General features: G+C 42.1%; 1 protein-coding gene across 6 annotated transcripts in view; it reads left to right on the top strand.

Annotated features, from left to right (window-relative positions):
- Positions 1-9,911, top strand: part of Pip5k1a (phosphatidylinositol-4-phosphate 5-kinase type 1 alpha) — a 44,832-nt gene extending 34,921 nt beyond the window's left edge. For 5 of the 6 annotated variants that reach the window (XM_047548411.1, XM_047548401.1, XM_047548392.1 and 2 more), the window contains 8 exons: positions 278-361; positions 1,683-1,731; positions 1,907-1,991; positions 3,399-3,545; positions 3,892-4,021; positions 6,643-6,696; positions 8,051-8,096; positions 8,441-9,911. In XM_047548411.1, coding sequence (XP_047404367.1) covers positions 278-361; positions 1,683-1,731; positions 1,907-1,991; positions 3,399-3,545; positions 3,892-4,021; positions 6,643-6,696; positions 8,051-8,096; positions 8,441-8,443 — 598 coding nt within the window. In that variant the 3' untranslated portion in view covers positions 8,444-9,911. The remainder of the gene's footprint in view (positions 1-277; positions 362-1,682; positions 1,732-1,906; positions 1,992-3,398; positions 3,546-3,891; positions 4,022-6,642; positions 6,697-8,050; positions 8,097-8,440) is intronic. The other variant, XM_047548418.1, reaches the window with a different exon arrangement.
- The last annotated feature ends 12,479 nt before the right edge of the window (positions 9,912-22,390 follow it).

Genomic DNA, 22,390 nt, shown 5'->3' with positions numbered 1-22,390 from the left:
GCATTCCCCAGATTACTGAATAATAGTGATTCCAAAGTGTCTGATGAAGCTGGGGTAGGAGATGTAGTTAAGGAGATTGGAGAAAAGATTAGAATACTTAACACCAAAGGAGTTTCCTAGGGTTGGAGGAAGGATTTCACTCTTTTGCAGTTTCTGGAAAATCAGTCAGTTACGTTTTTAGGTCTGAGTTCTGTGTCCTAATTTGACTTAGGGTTAGAAGAAACCTCTGCCTGCTAGCCAACAGGTTTTCTAATTCTTTCTTTTTTGTCTTCCCCAGTATGGGTGGCATCCCTGCCCGGAATAGTAAAGGGGAAAGGCTTCTGCTTTATATTGGCATTATTGATATCCTGCAGTCTTACAGGTGAGGAACATATAGACCCCAAATACAAAACAGGACAAATGCAGATAGCTACTCACATTTTTCTCTTTTAGATGGGTCTGTCATCACACCCTTCCTAAAGTAAGAACATTGAGTGGCAATCTGACTGCTTAACCCATTGGTTTTTTAAACTTCCTTGATTTTATCCTCTCCCTGACTTCCCTACCCCACCACCTCCCCAAAAATGATACATACCTTCTATGGAAAGCTGAATCAGTCCTCAGAAGCACCAGAGTGGAACATGCCATCTGCCTGGCTTTTTGTGAAAACCTGTGAGATGTGTCATGCTCCACATTGGGACATAGCTGGAAGCATATTCCCCTTTCCACACAGGAAGAACAAGAGGATCACTGTGTTCTGTAAAAGATAGCAGCCCATGGAACTACAGAGGTAGTAAAGTGATGATAAGGGAGAAGCTAGAAATATTAGACCCCAGTGTTATTCCTATAACACTTTGGATACTAATGAGGACTAGAAAATACTTGACTTACTGATTTCAGATTATTATCCACTTTTAACTACCCTTTCCAGTTTACCCATCTGTTCTTCTAACTCTCTTTGTTTTTTTTGTTTGTTTTTGTTTTGTTGTTTTTGTGGTGCTGGAGATTGAACCCAGGGCCTTGTGCTTGTGAGGCAGTACTCTGCCAACTGAGCTATATCCCCAGTTCCCCAGCTCTCTTTTTACGATTAATATTATTTTGTTTTGTTCTGCAGTGCTGGGTATCAAATCCAGGGCCTCTCATGCATGCTAGGCAAGTGCTCTACCACTGAGCTATGTCCCCAGGCCATTTAAAATTAATATTCTCTTGTCTCTGGTTTGCCAGAACATATAAACTGCCCTTTTCTTATAGGGGAATAATTGACTTACATGGAAAAACCACTTATTACTGGGCACAGTGGTGCATGCCTATAATCAATCTTAGCAACTCGGAGGCTTAGGCAAAAGGATTGCAAGTTTGAGGCCAGTCTCAGCATGTTAGCAAGGCCTTAAGCAACTTAATGAGACCCTGTCTTAAAATTAAAAAAAGGGCTGGGGATGTAACTCAGTGGTAAAGTACCCTGGGTTCAATCCCCAGTACCTCCCCCCTGCAAAAAAAAAGCATTAATCTCTATTCTGAATAAGCACTGCCATGTCTTTTCTTTGGAAAGTCAGCATACCAGAGTAGATGAGCTTTTTCAGATTTTGTCTTTTCAGGGTTTTCTATTATTGCCTCTTTAAACCCCCTAGAATTGGGGGAAGGAAAATAACCCATTGGACAATTTATTCAAAAATAACGTGTGTGACATTAATTTTTCTCGGCAGGTTTGTTAAAAAATTGGAGCACTCTTGGAAAGCACTTGTACATGATGGGGTAAGTAGCAGTCAGCTAAAGGCTTCCTCCCCACTTTTGCCTCTCTCACTCCTGCTTTCATTTCTGGGTTTTATCCTTTGGCTAGGGTTTTAGTCTAAAAGGAAACGGTCCTTGCACTATAGATTCTTTTGCTGGGCCTTTCTCTAAATCTGTAGCCATCTTTTCTGCTCCATAGGACACTGTATCAGTGCATCGTCCAGGCTTCTACGCTGAACGGTTCCAACGCTTCATGTGCAACACAGTGTTCAAGAAGATCCCCTGTAAGTGGCTTCTACCAGATGACCCCCCAGTGGCTCCCTTACCCCAAGAGATGGGGGGCAGGACATCTCTGTCAGGGAGCTGCAAAGGCCAAAGGCCTCTCCTCCTCTACCTACATCCTGTGAGAGCTGCTTCTCGTCTTTATGTCAGTCACTCTGTCTGTCCCAGTCGTTTCCGAGTTGCTGCTTTCCCCCTGGCTCTCCCTACATGAGTCATTGAGGTGAGGGCCTTTTCTGGGGAATTGGTGGGATTGCAAAAAAAATGTGTAGTTATGGATGTAGAATCCATGCTGCAGTCTCAGACAGAGTCAGACTTTTATGTACAGGGAGAGATAGGCAAGGACATTACCAGTATTGTATCTTCTGTTCATTCCCCAGGTACCTAGCAGTTTCAGACTAGTTGACTTGGGTGAAACATTTCTGATTTCTGCTTAGCAGGTGTTCTTAAGTCTCTTTCCTCAACTCCATGGGTTTAGAAGTGCCAGTTTGGCTGGGTGTGGTGGTGTCCTGTATCAAAACAAAATAAAATTTAAGGACTGGGGATGTAGCTCAGTGGTAGTGCTTATCTAGCATGTGTGAGCCCCTGGGCAGACAGAGCTGGGCATGGTGATGCAGGCCTGTAATTCCAATGACTTGGGAGGCTGAGGCAGGAGGATTGCAAGTTCAAAGCCAACCTCAGAAACTTAGTGAGACTTTAAGCTACTTAGTGAGGCCCTCTCTGTCAAAATGAAAAATAAACAGGACTAGGGATGTGGCTCAGTGGTTAAGGGCACTTGGGTTCAATCTCCAGTACCAAGAAAAACAAAAGAAGTGCCAGTATGCTTTTTCCCAAACCATCTATGCTATTAACCATGGTAAATTACATCTCTTCCTTTCCTTGCCTCAGCAGACATAAGTTGTCCTTTAGGAAGATAAAGAGGACCTAAAGATGCCAGGCAGTGTTAAGGGGACAGAAAAATCCTATCTTTTCAAAGTGACACATAAATAATAAGTGTAAATTATAGTGTGTGCATGCACATTAAGAAACTGTACAGTGAGAGGATCATCTGTTAGATTTTACTGGGGAATATTACTAAAGAACGAGGAAATTACAGAAAAGTGCATATCTCATTAGGTAGAAGCAAAAGCATCAAGGTCGTGGTGTGTGTGGGGAGGGGGAGAGATGCATATGTGTCATCTTTTTTCTAAGTTTTCTGCTTCTTTCCAAAATGAAGTGAACTGAGACACCCCTACCCCCAAATAGTAATTCATAGAGCTCTCTTCATTGATTAACTCTCGTTTCTTCTTTGCCTCAGAAAAAAAATTTTTTGTGTGTGTACCAACTCCTGGGTACAGTAGGAGTTTGTATCTGCATCTTGGTGATGGTTTCTGAAGTGGGTGCTAAGTAGGCTCTTTCTTTCCATTTTGAAGTGAAGCCCTCTCCTTCCAAAAAGTTTCGGTCTGGCTCATCTTTCTCTCGGCGATCAGGCCCCAGCGGCAACTCCTGCATTACTTCCCAGCCATCGGTCTCTGGGGAACACAAAGCACAAGTGACAACAAAGGCGGAAGTGGAGCCAGGTCAGCACCAGGGCTGGGGGTCCCTGTGTGATTGAGCACTCCCTCCCTACCTTCTGAGCCCTTATCTTTGGTCAGGAACTCTCTTCCCCATTTCTCTCTTTATCTCTCTCTCTTTTTTTTAAGTTGTAGATGAACACAATATCTTTATTTATTTATTTTTATGGTGTGCTGAGGATCAAACCCAGTGCCTTGCATGTGTGAGGCAAGCACGCTACCACTGAACTACTGCCCCAGCCCCCCTCTACTCCCCATTTCTATCCAGGAAAAGGCAACTTATTCCATTTCCCCCTTATCCCATTACCTTTTTTTTTTTTTTTTTTTAATTATTCCTCTTTCTCTTTTCCAGATGTTCATCTTGGTCGTCCTGATGTTTTACCTCAGACTCCACCTTTGGAAGAAATCAGTGAAGGCTCACCTGTTCCTGGCCCCAGTTTCTCATCTGTAGTTCCAGAGACTTTGCAAATGCTAAATACAAGGTTGGTTCCTTGGTCCTTTTCTCCATATAATCTTATATTCTCTGTCTTCAGGTCTTTGGAAAGGTCTATAATTCTATTTTTCAGTGGATTGTTGTTTGTTGCTCTTCACTAGATTTGTGCAGGTTCACCTTCCTAAGAGCTCATGTTAAGCTGTTTGGAAAAGTGTGTCCACATCTCTGTATCTTTAGGGGGTGAGAAAATCTGTGTGTGCAGACTTTCTGGTATTCATTTACATTTCCCAACTAACCCTTTATCTCCTGGTGAGTACGGTGAAATTCTCAGCTTAGAATTTAAGGGTGGAAAAATCTTTGCTGGGTGATGAAAATAATTAACAGTTTTTCAAGAGTCCAATGTAAGGGGCTGGGGATATAACTCAGTTGGTAGAGTGCTTGCCTAGCATGAAAAAGGCCCTGGGTTCAATCCCCAGCACCACTAAAAAAAAAAAAAAGGGTCCAGTGTAAATATTATGACCTGATTTTGTTATCTAGTGTATTTGTTATCTATTGAGTCATAATAAATCATAAATCTAAAACATAATGATTTTAAATAATAAATATACATCATGGTTTCTGTAATCAGGAATCCCGGTGCAGCTTAACTAGGTCTTCTAGCTCAGGGTTTCTCATGAGGTGGCAGTCAAGCTATTGCCGGTGCTACAGTCTTGTCTGAAGACTCAACTGAGAGAATTCGCTTCTAAGCTTATTTGTGTGGTTATTGGCATGATTTGGTTCCTTATGGGTTGCTGAACAGAAGGCCTTAGTTCTTTGCTGGCTGTGGACTGAGGGTCTCCCTCAGTTCTTTGCTATGTGGGCCTCTGTACAAGGGCAGCTCAGAGCGTGGCACCTATCTTCTTCTCATGCTTGAGCAGAAGCCCTAGTCTTTTTGTAACCTAATAACAGAATTGATAGGATACTATTACCTGTGCTGCATTCTACTGAGTAATGCAGCCCACACTCAAGAGGAAGGGATTATACAAGTATGTAAATACCAGGAGCATGGATCATTGGGAGCTATTTTAGGAACTACATATTACAGTCTGACTCCTGGCTCCAAGTGACTTAAATCTCTCCATGTGCAAAATACATTTGCTTCTTCCAAAGATCTCCAGAAGTGTTATCTCCTTTAGCATTGGATCAAAGCCCAAAATTTTGTTATATGAGTCAGATTCAGGTTGAGTGAGCTTCCCAGGTATAGTTCCTTAAGCACAGATTCTGAAGCAGAGCTCTTAGGCTGCTGGGTATGGTCATGCATGTTGGTAATCCTAGCTACTTGGGAGGCTAAAGCAGGAGGATCACAACTTTGAGGCCAGCCCCAGCACCATAGCAAGACCCCGTCTCAAAAATAAAATAAAAAGGGCTGGGGAGGTAGCTCAGAGGTAGAGCACCCCCTGGGTTTGATCCCCAGTACCAAAAGTGGTGGGGGGTGCAGGGGCTTGGGTACAGCTCAGTGTGAGGGTGCTTGGTCAATGTACAAGGTGAGATGAGGCCCCAGGTGTCCCTCTCCCAAAAAAAAGGTGAGGAGGTATGGGAGGCATAAAAGAAGTTATTGATGCATTAGCTATTTTAAAATTCAGGAAGTGTTAGAGTTTCTTTGATTAGGTCTCAGAGTAGGAGAATAATTCATATGTCTCTTGGCTTTACTCTTTGGACTCTGTATTTTGTACTCTAAACCTTCCTTTTTCATGAAAGCTACAATGTATTTGCAGCTAAGTAATATTCTTTTTCCTTCTTTGGCACAGGGGTGGGGTACTGGCGATTGAATCCAAGGGTACATTACCACATACACATACACATCACTTTTTATTTATTTATTTATTTTTATTTTTTATTTTGAAACAGGATCTTACTAAGTTGCTTAGGGCCTTACTAAATGACTGATGCTGAGCTTGAATTTGTGATCCTCCTGCCTCAGCCTCCCAAGCCCCTGGAATTACAGGCATGTGCCACCGCACCCTGCTGCCATTTCTTAATTTTAGCATTAATTGCTTTCTGGAGAGTTTCAGGTTTTTGGTTTTTGTTTTGTTTGTCTGTGCTAGGAGTTAAACCCAGGGGTGATTTACCACTGAGCTATATCCCAGTCCTTTTTTATTTTGAAACAAGGTCTTGCTAAATTGCCAAGGCCGACATCAAATTTGCAATCCTCCTCCCTCAACCTTCCAAGTGGCTGGGTTTATAGGTATGCACCACTGTGCCCAGCAAGGTTCAGAATTTTTAAAACTTCCCAAATTCTGGCTTCTTTTTGCTTGTTAATTCTTCCCCTAGGCTTGGGATGTGGCTCAATGGTAGAATCCTTGCCTTGCAGGCATGAGGCCCTAGGTTCAATCCCAACACCTCTAAAAAAGAGGAAGAAAAAAAACAGGTGACACCTTCAGGACGTCAGTTGGAATCTCTTTAGCCAGATGACCCAGTTCATTACATTAGGCACATGTTCCGCTTTTCACTAACTGGATGATATTGTTGCTAAATTTTGTGCCATTACAATAAGATTTTTCTCACTGGTAACCCGTTAGTCCAAAATTCTGTAAATAGCCCATTCAGGATACTAAAGTTGCATTAAAACTCTCCTCAGAGCCATTCCCATCCTCTAAAATCAAAGCCATCTTTCTTTTTTTTTTGTGGCAGTGATGATGGTGTGGTGCTGCTGGGAATCGAACCTAGGGACTCCTTGCATGCTAGGTGAGCACTCTACCACTGCATGCTAGAACCCCATTTTAGATTTTTGTTAGAGCAGCTACAAAAATCTGTATTATCAATTGTGTAACAAGTTACCCCAAAACTTAGCAGTTGAAAACAGCATTGTCCTAAGTTTCTGTGACTCTATGGCTCAAGCATCTAGGTGTGGCTTAGCTATATATGCCTTTTTGGCTCAGGTATCTCCAGAGGTTACATTCAACTGAAAGCCAGGGCAGTTGTCTCATCTGAAAATTTGCATGGAGGAGGATCTGTTTCCAAACCTACTTAAATGGTTGATTATAGTATTCCTCAGGGCTGGGGATATAGCTCAGTTGGTAGAGTGCTGGTCTCACAAGCACAAGGCCCTGGGTTCAATCCCCAGCATCGCAAAAAAAAAAAAAAAAAAAAAAAAAAAAAATATATATATATATATATATATATATATATTATTCCTCGAAGGCTTTTGGACTGAGGGCAATTTCTTGGTGACTTTTTTTTTTTTTTAACCTTTATTTCATTAATTATTATTATTATTTTTTAATGTGCTGAGGCTCAAAGCCAGTGCCTCTCACGTGCTAGGCAAGCACTCCACTGAGCTACAATTTCAGCCGTTTTTTTTTTTTTTTATACTTTATTTATTTGTTCTTTTTAAATATACGTGACAGAGTATATTTTGGCATATTGAACATACGTAAAGTATAACTTCCCATTCTTGTGGTTATACATGAAGTGGAGTTACACTGCTCGTGTATTCTTGTATGAACATAGGAAAATTATGCCTGATTCATTCTACTATCTTTCCTATTCCCATCTCCCCTCCCTTTCTTTCATTCCCCTTTGTCTAATCCATTGAACTTCTGTTCTTCCCTCCCCTCTTGATGACTTTTTTCTGATGATACTTCCTCAGTTCCTTGTCACATTGTCCCATCTATAGGGCAGCTGACAGCATAGCAGCTAGTTTCCCTTAGAACAAGCAAACTGAGAGGAAGCTACAGTTTTTTCTTAACCTAGTCTTAGAATTTACATTCATCTGTACTACATTCTGTTAGAAGAGAATCACTAAATTCAACCCATACTTAAGAGGAGGACATGAAGAATACCAGGAGGAAGATATTTGGGGGAGCACCCTTAGAGGCTGCCTTCCATACTTAGGAATTGAAGAAAAGAGTGGGGTATTATGAAATATTTTATAGTACTCGAGAAACTACATAATTTAAACAATGTGCTTCTAAATCGGGTAGCTTCTTAACATCTTTCTGAATTCAAAATTGATCCTGAAGTGAAGCAGCATGACGTTAGAGGCGAGTCTTTTTTTTAAGTCTTCTAATTCTTCTCCTGTCTCTTTTTCTCCTTTTAGTTCAATGTTGGAAAAGCTTGAAGTTACGGAGTCAGAGTTCTCCCATGTGAGTGTTTGGAATGTAGGGGAAGTAGAATCGTTTGGAGGGTAGAAAAAGGGCTGGGGATGTGACTAAGTGGTTAAACATGCCGGGGTTCAATCCCTGATACTAGTTAAAAAAATAATAATAAAAGTGGATCACTGATGGAATGGAGCAAGAAGTTAATTAGCAAGGTTAGAGGGTGTCCCTAAAATTTTTGGTTTGGGTACCTTATATTTGGAAACTTGAGACTGAAATAGAAGAAAGTATCTTAACTTTGGCAGCTAGATTGAAATTAACTTGAATTTCATTTCTACCTCCTTATTAAATATACTCCACATACTTAACTTTACAATTCTTTTCCTTTTCAGTGAGCAACAAATCTTAGAAGACCTGAAATAAGATTCTGCTATCTCTGTGATCCTAGGATGTCAGCCTTTGCCCCAGAAATGCTGAGTTTTCTTCTGCTTGGTCATGAAAAAAGGAGTATAATTTGGAAGCTAGGGGAGCTCTCCATTTCCTACTTGAAGAAGAATTTATTCTCCGTGACCTTCCTCTGAATGGGCATTAGTGCCTTGGACAATTGAAGACAGCAGTATCCCCTCCACTTGAGTTGGGTAGCATGAATTTTTAACTGGCCTGCCTTGACTTCTACAACTGAATTTTTTCAAAGCCCCAGTCTTTGTGCTGGTAGTGGGGTTGCTGGACTTGGTGGTTTTCTTCCCTCCTCACCTGCCTGTCACCAGGAGCTGGACTTTTATTAATTTCCTCAGGACAGACTGTCTGATTATTCCCATCTTAGCTCTTTCTCTGATCCCTGAAATAAGATCCCTGCACTTTTTATAAAGGTTTTTGGGAGAGTAAGGGTGTTTAACCACCTCCCAACCTTCTTTTTTCCTTTAAAAAGGAAAAGAACAAACAGTTCACAGCACAATTTCAAGGCAGTTTCAGATCAAACTCCAGAAGTGTCAAAGAGTTGCCTATTTATATGGTTCCCACAAGAGCCCTGGTGTTCGTAAAACAGAAATGTGGTGATTGCTCTGAAAGCAGCAGTCCTTTAACTCCTCTTGAATTTCTCAAAGGTTGAAGGAATGGAGATAGTACAACATGGGGTTATTTTTTACTTGTTTTGTTAATACAGTGGAGTGGTTATGGGGCTCTTCAAAGCTCTTCCTAGGGAGGACACTGTTCATTGCCAGGCCATATAATTATTACTGTTTTGCAACTTGAAATGTATTCTGGTTGTTTTCTAAAATTGAGGACTTTACCATTCTCCAAAGGAGATTTCTTTGTTCTTCCCATTTTTCTCCAACAATGTTCTATTGTTCATGGAGCTAAGGTGGAGGGAGACACCTGTGTCTGTTTAACAGGCAGTCCATACCTATCAGACTTGAGAATTTTTTCTTAAACTCTTGGGGAGCCAGCAGACTCTTGGTAAGGTTATTGCTGTGCTACACATTCTGCCTCCTGTCTTCATGCAGGGAAGTTGGAAATGGGAGCTATATAAGCACTCACCTACCCATCTCTAAGAGTTGTTTGTGGCTGTCCCATCTGATCCGTCCTTTCTTGTCAGGGGAAGAAGAAAGCTTTGTGTCTCAGGCAGATTGTTGAAGTCCCACAATATCCCTTCTCCATCCCACTGTACCTGGATAGTAGGTTAACCCATACACCAAATAACTGTCTATATTAGACACCTCCAAACCAGTTTCTGGCTGCCTGTCTTTGCTGCCATGTTTTTTTACAAGAAGGAAAGAAACAATTCTTGCTATTTTTTTTTTTTTTTTCATAATTTACTATTTATGATGTATTTAAATGTTTTATTCAGGACAGAGTTCTGTAAGGGGTGGGAGGGGATATTTGAGGGAGGGCTGGGTCTTAGGGAAAGGAATAGGGGACTCATCGTTTTTATGAAGTGTTACTATTTGCCTCTACTTTGTATTGTTCAGAAATGGCAAATGTGATATAAAAGTAATAAATATCTGATTTTAATGTACTAAACTTTCATCACTTATTTAGATCTCTTATTTGATTTTTTGTTTGTTTTTATTTTTGTTTTTCTTTGTTTAAGTACTGGGGATTGAACCCAGGGACTTGGACCTAATGCAAGTAGTCTACCATTGAGATATGCCCCCATCCTTTATTTTTTTTCCTAGTACTGTGTATTGACCCCAGGGGCTCCTTTTATTTTTATATTTTTGGGGCAGGGGGACTGGGAATTGAACCCAGAGATGTATTACTACCGAGCTACATCCCCTGCCCTTTTTTACTCTGGAGTTGGGGACTGAGAATTGAACCCAAGGGTGAGCATCCCCAGCCCTTTGATAGATTTTTGATGCTAGGGCTGGAACCTCAGTGCATGCTAGGCAAGCACTCTACCTCTGAGCTACATCCCCCAGTTCTTTTAACAGGATTTTGAGACAGTGTCTCACTCAGTTGCTTAGGGCTTTGCTAACTTGCTGAGAGATCAGCCTCCTGAGTCACTTAGAATTATGGATGGATTGCTTAGAATTACAAGCATGCTCCACTGTGCTCAGCAGGTAGGTTCGTTTTAAGGCATGGAGATAGGGAAACTTTAGAAACAACTAAGTCCTCCTTTCCATACCACTATTCCCTATCCTTTTAAGACTATTTTACAGATATTCTTGTAACAGCTAGTGAGCAATGCCCAGGGCAGTTGGAGTTAAAAAGAAGTAATTGCCCGTCCAAGAGTTTATAATATCCAGGAGTAAAGTGCATACTTTTACACAAAAACATTAGATGTGAGATGACTAAGCATAAGTTGTCTGAAAGATGGTACAAAAAATGGAAAGAGATTAGAGATTACTGGGAACTGGAAGTATTCAGGAAGGTTTCACTTCACAATAGCCTAGAGGAATGAGAATGGTCTGTTTTAAAAGACTGAGGAAGAGATCATGGTGAGAATATTGAAATAGGTATATATAAAGGAAACATGGACAACCCTGACTTTTAGGCCAAGCAATTTTCATTTTAAGCTATAGACAGTGGGGAGCCATGGAATAGGTTTGGATATGATCAAAATAATTCAGGGCAGTGAGTACTCAGTGGTAGAGCACTCACCTAGTATGCTCAAGGCACTGGGTTCAATCCCCAGCACTGCAAAACATCCAAAACCAAAAAATTACTCAAAGATGATCTGTTAACAATTTTTTTTTTTTTTTTTTTAAACAGGGAGTCTTAACCAGTAAGCCACATCCCCAACCCTCTTTATTTTTTATTTTGAGATTGTCTTGCTAAGTTGCTAAGACTTGCTTTGAAAACTTGCGATCCAGCCTCAGCCTCCGGAGCCACTTGGATTAGAGGCTACTACCATGCAAAGTAAATAAAAAAATAAAGGTATAAAAAATAAAATTAGGGGGCTAGGGTTGTGACTTAGTGGTGGAGCACTTGCCTAGCACGTGTGAGGCACTAGGTTCAATCCTCAGCACCATAAAATAAATAAAGGCATCGAGTCCACATATAACCAAAATTTAGAAAAAAAAGAAAAAGAAAAAAAGGTAAAATTAAGGTCTGTCAACAACCAAAAAAAATTTTTTTTTAATAAATTTTTACATCATCTTTTTTTCTTTTATTTTTGGGTGCTCTGAATCGAACCCAGGTCCTTGTGCTTACAAGGCAAGCACTCTACCGACTGAGCTATTTCCCCAGCCTAAATAAATTTTTGAAAAAACAAAGACTGGTTTGACTAGTAAGTCAGATGTGAGGTGATGTGTGTCTGGGTTGATGGTGACAGCAATTGGAAAGAAAAGTTACCAGCATTGAAATGGTAACAAAAACTTGATGGGGTCTGGGTGCAGTGGTGCACACATGTAATCCCAGCAATTTGGGAGACTGAAGCAGAAAAATCACAAGTTCAAGGACTGTTGGGGCATTGAGGGAGACCCTGTCTCAAAAAATATGAAAAGGGCAGAGGATGTAACTCAGTGGTAGACAAATCACTTGCCTAGCATGTGTGAGGCCCTAGGTTCAATCCTCAGTACTGCAAAATAGTAGGAAAACCACTTGATGGAATTATTGGATTGAAAGAGGAATTAGGGATTCCTGGTTTAACTTTGACTTTAATCACAGGTTCAGCCCTCATTTAGGCTAGATAAAGAGAAAGTGGGGGTTCGGGTTGTGACTCAGTGGTAGAGCATGTGTGAGGCACTGGGTTTGATTCTCAGTACCACATATAAATAAGTGAACAAAGGTCTATCAATATCCAAAAGATTTTTTTTTTTTTTTCCAAAAAAGCAGTTTTCCCTAACAAGAATTGTATCTAAATGTGTTTTAGGCATACATGGTTTTTTTGCTGCCCCAACCTTGTCATTACCTCTTCAGTATACCACTGTTCAAGGTAGTGGAATAGATAACCCTTTTCTGGTCAGAGGATCCCTCTAGTGGTGAGTGGCAACTATAGTGTTCATTCTATAGCTGCACACTAATTTGTATTCAGATACAAACAAATTCTATTAGTGTGAAACTTCTGAAAATAAAAGGGACATCAAAATCACAGTAAAATAAGGTTGAAAATCCTCATATGCTCTAGTATTTTAAGCATGTCAGTTTAAGCTATTCCAAAAGGTATTTCTGGAGTCTCATGCTTTCATTAAAGATTTGCCAGTGGAAATAAGATACCAGATTAAACTATTTAGACTTCATTTATTTGGGAAATGAAAATCTGGGTATTTTTAAATCTTCTAAAATTGCTATTTAGCCAAGAATGGTGGTGTACATCTGTAATCCCAGCTACTCTGAAGGCTGAGGCAGAAGGATTAGCAAGTTGGAGGCCCGCTTGGGCAATTTAGCAAGACCCTAACTCAAAATTCAAAAAGGGTTAGCATTGTAGTTCAGTGGTAGTGTGCCTCTGGGTTCAATCTCTTAGTACTGCAAAATTTAAGTAATACAAAAAAAATTAAAGGACTGGGGTGTAGTTCAGTGGTACAGCACCCTTGGGTTCAATTTCCAGTACTACAAAAGAAATTGAAAAGTCCACTAATAAGGATCTGCTTACTGATTCCAATTTATCTTCCCTCTTTCCACTTTTTTCCCCCTTTTTATGGAAATGTCCAAACCAAAAATGAGTAGTTTGAATCACCATGTACATATAACCCAATTTCAATAATTACCAATATAAATAATATAAGTCTGGGGCTGGGGATGTAGCTCATTGGTAGAGTGCTTGCCTAGCTTCTGGAAGTCCTGGATTTAATCTCTGGTACTGGGCAGATGGGGGGAGCCTGTTTCATCTATACTTTCTGCCCCACCTCCACTTTCTGCTTTTCTAAGTTAATTAAGTTAAAATAGGTTCCAGACATCATATCCTTTCATCCATAAATATTCCAACACATGCTAGACAGGTGCTTTACCACCAATTGTACCCCCTTCCCCTAAAACCTATAGTAATTCTTTTTTTCTTTTTGCATGCTGGGGTTATAGCCCAGGGCTTTGTGCATGCTAGGCAAGTGGTCTACCACGGAGATGAACCCAGCCCTGATAAGGACTTTTTGAAAATATTATACTGGGCTGGGGATATAACTCAGTTCATAAAGTGCTTTCCTGTCAAGCACAAGGCCCTGGGTTCAATCCCCAGTACCCCCTGCAAAAAAAAAAAAAAAAAAAAAAAAAAAAAAAAAATATATATATATATATATATACACACACACACACATATATAAAAAAACTATAATATTAAAGTATTAATACTTTTACAAATGATTTTATCTGTGGGCGGGGCACTGGGGATTGAATCCAGAGGTACTCAACCACTGGGCCACATTCCCAACCCCCCCTTTTTTTTTTCTTTAATATTTTTAGTTGTAGATAGACACAATACTCATTTTGTTTATTTAGTTTTATGTGGTGCTGAGAATCAAACCAGTGCTTCACATGTGTTAGGCAAGCACTCTACCACTGAGCCACAGTCCACCCAGCCCTTATTTTAAAGACAGGGTCTTACTAAGTTGCTTAGGGCCTCTGTAATTGCTGAGGCTAGTTTGCAATCCTCCTGCCTCAGCCTCCCAAGTTGCGGGAATTACAGATGTTTGACACTGCGCCCAGCTACAAATGAATTTTTGCAAGTAGTTTTCTGTTTCTTTTTGTTTTTTCTTTAGTACTGGGCATTGAACCCTGGGGTACTTTACCACTGAGTTCCATCTTCGGTCCTCTTTTGTTTTGACACACGGTCTAAGTTGTTTAGGCTAACTCTGAAATTGCAATCCTTCTGTAATAGTTTACTGAGTTGCTGAAATTGCAGGTGTGCACCACTGTGCATAGCTTACAAATAGGTTTTTAGAATTTTTTTTAGTTTGTAGATGGACACAATACCTTTATTTTTTGTATGTGGTGCTGAGGATTGAACTCAGTGCCTCACACATGCTAGGCAAGTGCTGTACCACTGAGCTACAACCCCAGCCCCCAATTCTCTCTTGAACTCAAAAGATTTTTCTCCCACCAACTAGTGTCTCTTGTTAAGGTCATTAATGCCCTCCCGTGTTACTAAATTTATCAGTCCTCATCTTTCTTGAGGTCAATAGCAGGTGTGTTTACTTCTTCTTCAGGTCTAAGATACTACTTTCTCTTGGTTGTTCTTATCAGGATTTGTTCCAACTCTTATCTAAATATCAAAATATCCCAGGGTTCAATCATAGGACCCCTTCCATTCTTAGCCTACATTTCCTAGATAATATGTTCATTTGTTGTTTTGTTTTTGAGAAGGTTCTCCCTATGTTGCCTAGGCTGTTCTCAAACTTCAGACTTAAGTGGTCCTCCCACTTCAGCCTCCCTGCTGGAATTATGGACAAGCACCATGAAGCCTAGCTTCCCTAAATTATTTTACTTTATGATGTGCTAGGGATTGAACTCATGGCCTTCAACATACTAGGCAAGTGCTCTACCACTGTACTACATTCATAGCCTTATTGTAAAATAGCTGTTGCTTTCTAAAACTTTATTACCATTAGCAAATACTTTTTTCCTCTATTTTCAACTTTTATGGTCACATAGTTGTATTTACATTATGTAGCTGGTTTGGTTTCTGTTTTACTTTTTTTTTTTTTTTTTTGGGATTAGGGATTAAATCTAGGGAGGTTTAAGCACTGAGCCACATCCCCAGTATTATTTATTATTTTGAGATGGGGTCTTGCTAAGTTGCCTAGGGCCTAAGTTGTTGAGGTTGGTTTTGAACTGGCAATCCTCTGCCTCAGCCTCCCAAGTCATTGGGATTACAGGCATCCAGGCATGCACCACCATCTCTGACAGGTTTTTGTTATTTTCTTTACATAATTTTCATGTGTTTTTTAAAAAGCATTTGGGGGATTGGGGTACAGCTCAGTGGTAGAGTGGGTTCTTAGCATGTACAAGGCTCTGGGTTCGATCCTCAGCACCTTTCCCAAAAGTATTTAGTTTTTATGTTTGAATTTGTCACTCATTTTTGCCTATACCTTTTTTTTTTTTTTTTTTTTTTTTTTTTAATTTTTAACAGGTGAAAGCACCCAGAAACCACTCTGGACACAGGAACTCACACAAGAAATTTTATTAGCAGACAAGCAGAGTGTCTGCCCTTAAGGACAAAAGAGAGAGTGAAAGAAAGAAAAGGGAGCAAATAGCAGGGAAATTACCCTTAAATAGTGAAAGTCCGTGGGCTAATTGGATCAGTGACTAACAAGAACGTTAACAAAACAGAGAAACAACATGTATCCCATTTGTTTACAATAAAAAAAATTTTTTTACAAGCAAGAAAAAAAAAAGAACATTAACAATCTAAATTAAAAAATGGTGTGTGGGGAGGGGGCAGAATCAGGAGAGAGATGGCTGCAGCCTTGGTCCTTACATTCCCCCATTTTTGTTTTTATAAGAAAATCCCTTTGGGGCCTATGGGCAAATATCTATTTTCTTTTCTTTTTCTTTTTCTTTTTTTTTTTTTTTGGTGGTGCCAGGGATTGAACCCAGGGCCTTGTGCATGCTAGGCAAGCACTCTACCAACTGTGCTAAATCCTCGGCCCCAAAGATCCATTTTCAATCACTGCTTCCTGCTGAACATGGTCATAGAGCTGATTCAGGGGAAGGAATTATCATTGCAGTGAGTGGGGGTTGGAGACTGGAAGTTCACCTCAGGAGTGTCCTTGTAGTCAGGCTCCGATTCATCCTTTATAAGGTCCTGATAGTCCTTTAATACAAGCTGGACAGATCTGTTAAGAAGAAGAAATTCAATAATTAGAAAAATAGCAAAAGAGACAAGAATGTAGCTGGCAGTCCAGTCCTCATGACTGAGTGTAGTTGTCTGGCGCCTCGGAGTTCTGGTTGTTGGCCTCCAGAATGGAAAAAAGGGTGGAGGGTTTAATGGCCTTCAGCCTGAGGCAGAGAGGTCCCACTGGAGTGGCCAAATATTGATTGGAAGAAACCTGAGGGTTAGAAGCTGGAGTGGAATTTGTGGATTGAGAATAGAGCTTAACCCGAGAAATGTGTAGCCATCCTAGAAACCTGGCACCTTGACAGCCACTGGTGTAGCCAGAATCATCGTATGGGGTCCCTGCCTTTTAGGAGACAGAGGGGCTGTAGCCTCCTGAGGAGGAGAAATAAGAACTTGCTCTCCTATTTGAAGAGGTTGAGCCAGGGGACCAGACAAGGGTCTAGGCAGGGAGGAATTGGTGTAACGCCATAGGAATGCCCATATGTGGTTTAGGAGAGGAATGAATATATGGAGAAGGAGAAGGAAGAGGCATTATCCCAGGGGGAAGGATGCGATGACCGTACCTCATCTCAAAAGGGGAAATTTTTGCAGGTTTGGGAGCAAGTGATGATGCAGAAGAGCAAGAGGCAGGAGTTTAACCCAGTCAAGGGGAAGTCCTGTTTTTTTAGAGCATTCTTTTTTTTTTTTTTAACCTTTATTTATTTTTATGTGGTGCTGAGAATCGAACCCAGTGCCTCACCTGCTAGGCAAGCGCTCTACCACTGAGCCACAACCCCAGCCCCAAGGTGAAGTTCTAAAGAAAATTTCGTTAAAACATTTTTAAGAGTTTGGTTTGTTAGTCCTACTTTACTGGATGACCTTGGGTGAAAGGAAATATGAAAATGCCAGGGAACTCCAAGAGTCTTGGCAAATTGTTGGGAAATGAATTCAGGCCCATTATCTGACTGGAGAAGTAGGTACTCCAAAGTGAGGAATGATTTCATGAAGGATGAAGGTAGAGATGATTAGTGCCCTTTTGTTGGAGGCGGGGATGGTTCAACCCATCCTGAGAAGGTATCTACCATAACCAAAAGGTATTTATATTTTCTTACTGTGGGCATATGAGTGAAATCAAGTTGCCCGTCTACCCCTGCAATGGTGCCACAAGTCTGGTGAGTTGGAAAAGTGGGGGTCTGACAACTGTAGAATTAGTTCATAGACAAACTTCACATGTGGAGGAGAGTTCTTTAAGAAATGAAATGTCAGAGGAGGATAGTTGCAAATGAGTCTTAAATTGTGAGAGCGAAGAAAGGTGGGGGTGAAACAGACAATGGAGGTAGGAAAGTATCTCCCTGTTGAGAGGCAGTGGAGGTAAGGGATCACGAAGAGTCATAATAGGGGTTGGTGTCAATGATAGAACCGCTCTTCTAGCCTCCTCATCTACCTTGTTGTCTGAAGAAATGATGGATCTGTCTGATGAGCTTGGCAATGTACAAGGCCTATGGTGTTGCTGGGAGGCAAAGAGCCTCAAGGAGGTTTAGGATGTAGCTAGAGTTGGTGATGGAGTTCCCTTGTATGGTAAGAAGGCCCCTCTCTTTCCAAATAGCTGCATGGGAAAGATTAATATGAAAAGCATATTTAGAGTCAATGTAGATTGTGAGGGATTCTCCCTTTGCAAGGGTGAATGCACTAGTGAGGGCAATTAGTTCCGCCTGTTGGTTAGTGGTGTTATTAGGTAGTGGTCCTGATTCTACAACCTTTTCCAGGGAGACAATGGCATATCCAGCCCGTTGGATCCCTTCATGGAGAAAAGAGCTCCCATCAGTGAACCACATGCAAGTAGAGTTGTGTAAGTCCCCCTCCTGAACATTGGAGGGGCAGGGGAGTAACTCTTCCAGAATTTCAAGGCAACTAGTTATATTGGAAGGCAGGGGTAAGAGGGTGACTGGATTTAAAGGAGAGCATGTCTTCAAGGAAATGGAAGAATCCTCAATAAGAGAAGTTTGCAAACTAACACCCGACAGGCAGTAGAGTTTGCAGACCCTTATAAGTAAGAAGCTCAGACAGATGACGAGGTGAGAGCACTTCAGTGGGAGCCCCAAAGGAAAGGTTTTTTTTTTTTGATTCCTGGGTTAAGACAAATGCTGCAGCCAATACCCTAAGACACAATGCTCAGCCTTTTACAGTGGGGTCTAACCTTTTTGATAGGTATGCCACTGGGCCAAAGGTGGGACCAAACATGTGTCCTAAGACCCCCAAAGCGAACCCACTTTTCTCAGAGACAAACAGGTAGAATGATCTGGTGATGTCAGGGAGGTGTAGGGCTGGAGCTTGAAGAGGGACTTTCCTTAGGGTCTGGAAAGGGGCTTCTACTGGGTTGAGAAGAGTTTCAGTGGGAATGTCCTTTGAAGCCTCATACAAAGGGGCTGCCAGGATGGAAATATTTGGATCCAGGATCGTAAATATTCTGCTAGCCCTAAAAAGGAAAGGATTTCTTCCTTGGTAGATGGAGTGGGCATGTCCTGCCACAATGCTTTTCTCTCTACAATGATGGCCTTATATCCAGGTAAAAGGCTGACTCCTAAATAACCCGAGGTTGGGAAAGTTGTACCTTTGCTGGAGAAACCCTATACCCTCTGTCAGCCAGAAAATTTTGAAGCTTAATAGTGTCTCCTTGAGAGTCCTCGAGGGAGGGACCACATAGAAGAAGATTAGCAACATACTGTAAGAGATAGGAGGAAAAGAAAGAGACGAAAGATCATGAGACAGTGTTTGGCCAAAGAGGTGAGGGCTGTCCCAAAATCCCTGTGGAGAACTGTTCAGGTCATCTGAGAAGAAACTTTGAAGGGTCAGTCCAGGTGAAAGTAAAGAGAGCCTGCTAGTCAGGATGAAGAGAGAGGATGAAAAAGGCATCCTTCAAATCCAACACAGAAAATTATGTGGTGGAGGAGGGGATGGAAGAAAGCAAGGTGCAGGGATTGGGAACAATGGGGAAGATGGGGATAACTGCTGAGTTGATGATGCGGAGATCTTGCACCAAACGATAAGATCCATTAGGCTTTTTAACAGCCAGGATAGGAGTGTTATAAGGTGAGTTGGTGGGGTGCAGGAAGCCTTTCTGCCTTAAATCCTGGATGACTGGTTGAAGCCCTCTAAGAGGCTCCTTTGGGGAAGGGGATATTGGGCCTGAGCTGAGTAGGATGTTGGATCCTTCAAGTGAATGAGTATAGGCGAGCACGTAGCTAAAGAGGGTGTGTGGGTGTCCCAAACCTTGGTGTCAACAAGGGAAGGAGGAAGGAGATAGGATGACTCAGGTTGAGTTGTATGTTCCTGCAAGGTCATGAGAAGAGGAATAGCAGAGAAGGCTTGGTGAAGGAGCATGGTGGGTGAGAAAGAAATAGAGGCACCCAATTTGGTTAGGATGTTCCTTCCCAGGAGGGAAATGGGGCACAGAGGAATTATCAAAAAGGAATGAGTGGAGTGGATTTGTCTGATACCGCAACTTATTGGAGGGGCTTGTAGGGGATGGTATGGTTTTCCCTCTGTCCTAACAATAGAGGATTTGGCAGGGGAAATAGGCCCCCAAAACTCCCCCAGCACCAAAAAGGTGGCTCCAGTGTCTATAAGGAAAGGGAACTGCCAGCCTTAAGGGTCACCTGGGGCTCCTGAACAGTGATGGTTGTGGGGTGTAAAAGTCCCAGGCCCCTTCAGTTATCCATTGCCAATCCCAGTGAGTCACTGGGGAAGGGGGTGAAGGTGACTTGGCACTTCTCCAAGCACCAGGGCAATCCACTGCCCAATGTCCTGGTTGATGGCATTTTGGACAAGGACCTAGGGACTGTTGGGGCAGACTCATGCCCAGTGGCCCTTTTTTCCACACTTGAGCATTGGACCTGGAGGTCTTCTGGGAGCTAGGGTGTCCCTCGTAGTGGTTGGCTGGGCAGGTCTAACTGGCTGAGAGGCTTTGGCTAGCATTAGGTATTTAAATTTTGGGTTTTGAATGCCCCCACTAGAACTTCTGAATGTGGGGTGAGGGGCCCCCAATCCAACTGCCTCAATTTAGCCTTTATGTACAGGTAACTTTGAGAAAAAAAATAAGTCATGAGTAACTATCGTCCCTCCAGAGTTTCAGGGTCCTGGTTAGGATATTTGAGCATGGGGGCCTCTGTGAGGCAACTTAGAAAGGCAAATGAGTTTTCAGTCTTATCCTGTATTACTTCCTGAAGTTTATCATAGTTAATAGGTTTAATGGTGGCCTTACAGAGACCTGCAAGGATGCAAGTTTGGAACTCGACCTGCTGCAGGTGCCCGATCCCTGTGTTATAGTCCCATTGGGGCTCCCTATCTGGTACTGCTTCAGCCCCAGTGGATGGATCGGGGTCAATTGGTGAACCTCATCTGCATAATTGTGCACCTATTTCCAGACTCTCCTGTGCTCCTCAGGGGTCAAGGTGTTGGACATGATCTGTGATGAAGTTTGCTTCTCTATCTGGGAAAGATAAAACATGTGCGTCGGACTGCGTGACGGGAGGACTAGGCCGGGGGATGGGGTGGTGGAAGCAGAAACAGCAGGGCAAAGAAGATGGAAGAGCAGGGGCTGGAAAGGCCTCTGCCACAGGAGACCAATATGGGGGTGGTTCCTTAGCCAGGTCGAAGTCGGAGGAAGAGGAGGGATTAGGAGGGAGAGAAGAAACCAAAAGGAGGTGTTCGGGTTTGCAGGAAAAGCAAAATTCAAGTTTAGTGCACAAGAAAGAGAAAGCTTGAATGTAAAGAATTTCTTTCCACTATCCCGCTTGTTCACAGTTGTATAAGTCCCTCAAAACATTAGTATCCAAAGTGCCATCAACCGGCCACCTAGATTGATTATACAAAGGATACTGTGGCCAAATAGCATTATACAAGCAAAAAAGTTTTGATGGCTCTAGGTCAGGGAACAGGTGAAGGGATTTAAGATTTTCTAGTAAATGTCCCAAGGGTGAGTCTGCCAGAATGGAAGACCTAGATCCCAAGGTGAAATTGAGGAAACAGCCAAGTCAGTGTCCAAGGCATACCGAGGTTACAGACTAATTGGTTGGAGACAAGAAGGCAGTGCAGTGATGGGAGTCATCATCCCCGTCAATGTGTGCTGGGCAAAAGCTGAAAGAATTGAGGACCTGATATCAGGATTTTTGAGAGAGAGGGGCCCCAACCCTGAGAGAGAATCTCCACCATAAAGATTGAGGACCCAACTGTCAGATAAGGTCAACTAAGGGGGCCAGCCATAACTGTAAAGGTCAATGACTGAGGGAACCCCCACTCCTCAACCGCCTCAAAGGTGCCGGACAATCAACAACCACGTCTCAGGTCAGCAGAGGAGTGTTCAAGTCAACCTGGGGGAAAACTAACCAATCTGAAGGCCAGTGATGCATGTGGAACCAGGCATACAGGCAGATGGAAAGTGAGACCAGCATCCGGGGGTCTGGGGAATCAGATGGAATTCCACCTGCCTAAATGGCAGTATAAGAGCCCATCTGAGTCATGGCACCAATGAAAACACCCAGAAACCACTCCGGATGCCAGAACTCACCCAAGAAATTTTATTAGTAGACAAGCAGAGTGTCTGCCCTTAAGGATGAAACAGAGGGCTGGGGATATAGCTCAGTTGGTAGAGTGCTTGCCTTGCAAGCACAAGGCCCTGAGTTCAATCCCCAGCACCGCAAAAAGAAAAAAAAAAAAAAAAAGGATGAAACAGAGTAAGCGTGAAAGAAAGAAAAGAGAGGAAATAGCAGGGAAATTATCCTTAAACAGTGAAAGCCTGCGGGCTAATTGGACCAATGACTAACAAGAGTTAACAATGTAAATTAAAAAATGGTGTTTGGGGAGGGGGCAGAATCGGGTGAGAAATGGCTACAGCCTTGCTCCTTACACCAGGGATTAAACCCAGGGGTGATTAACTACTGAACAGTATCGCCAGTTGTGGGGGTCCTCTCTGCCGCGTCCTGCATGGAGACGAAAAGGGTTAACTGCCAGAGGAGGATGTTGGTGGTTTTTCTATCTATTACCCAAAAAACTTATCTACTCAATCAACACACAAGAGCCAATACTCTTTTTATATGAGAGGGGGCATGCGGGTCTGGCCATACCAGCTCTACCCTCTTACAATAACAACTCGCCC

This window comes from Sciurus carolinensis, chromosome 1 (assembly GCF_902686445.1).
Source record: "Sciurus carolinensis chromosome 1, mSciCar1.2, whole genome shotgun sequence".
NCBI classification, from domain to species: domain Eukaryota; kingdom Metazoa; phylum Chordata; class Mammalia; order Rodentia; family Sciuridae; genus Sciurus; species Sciurus carolinensis.
Note: the sequence above shows the minus strand (reverse complement) of the source record. Positions and strands in the feature narration are given on the sequence as shown.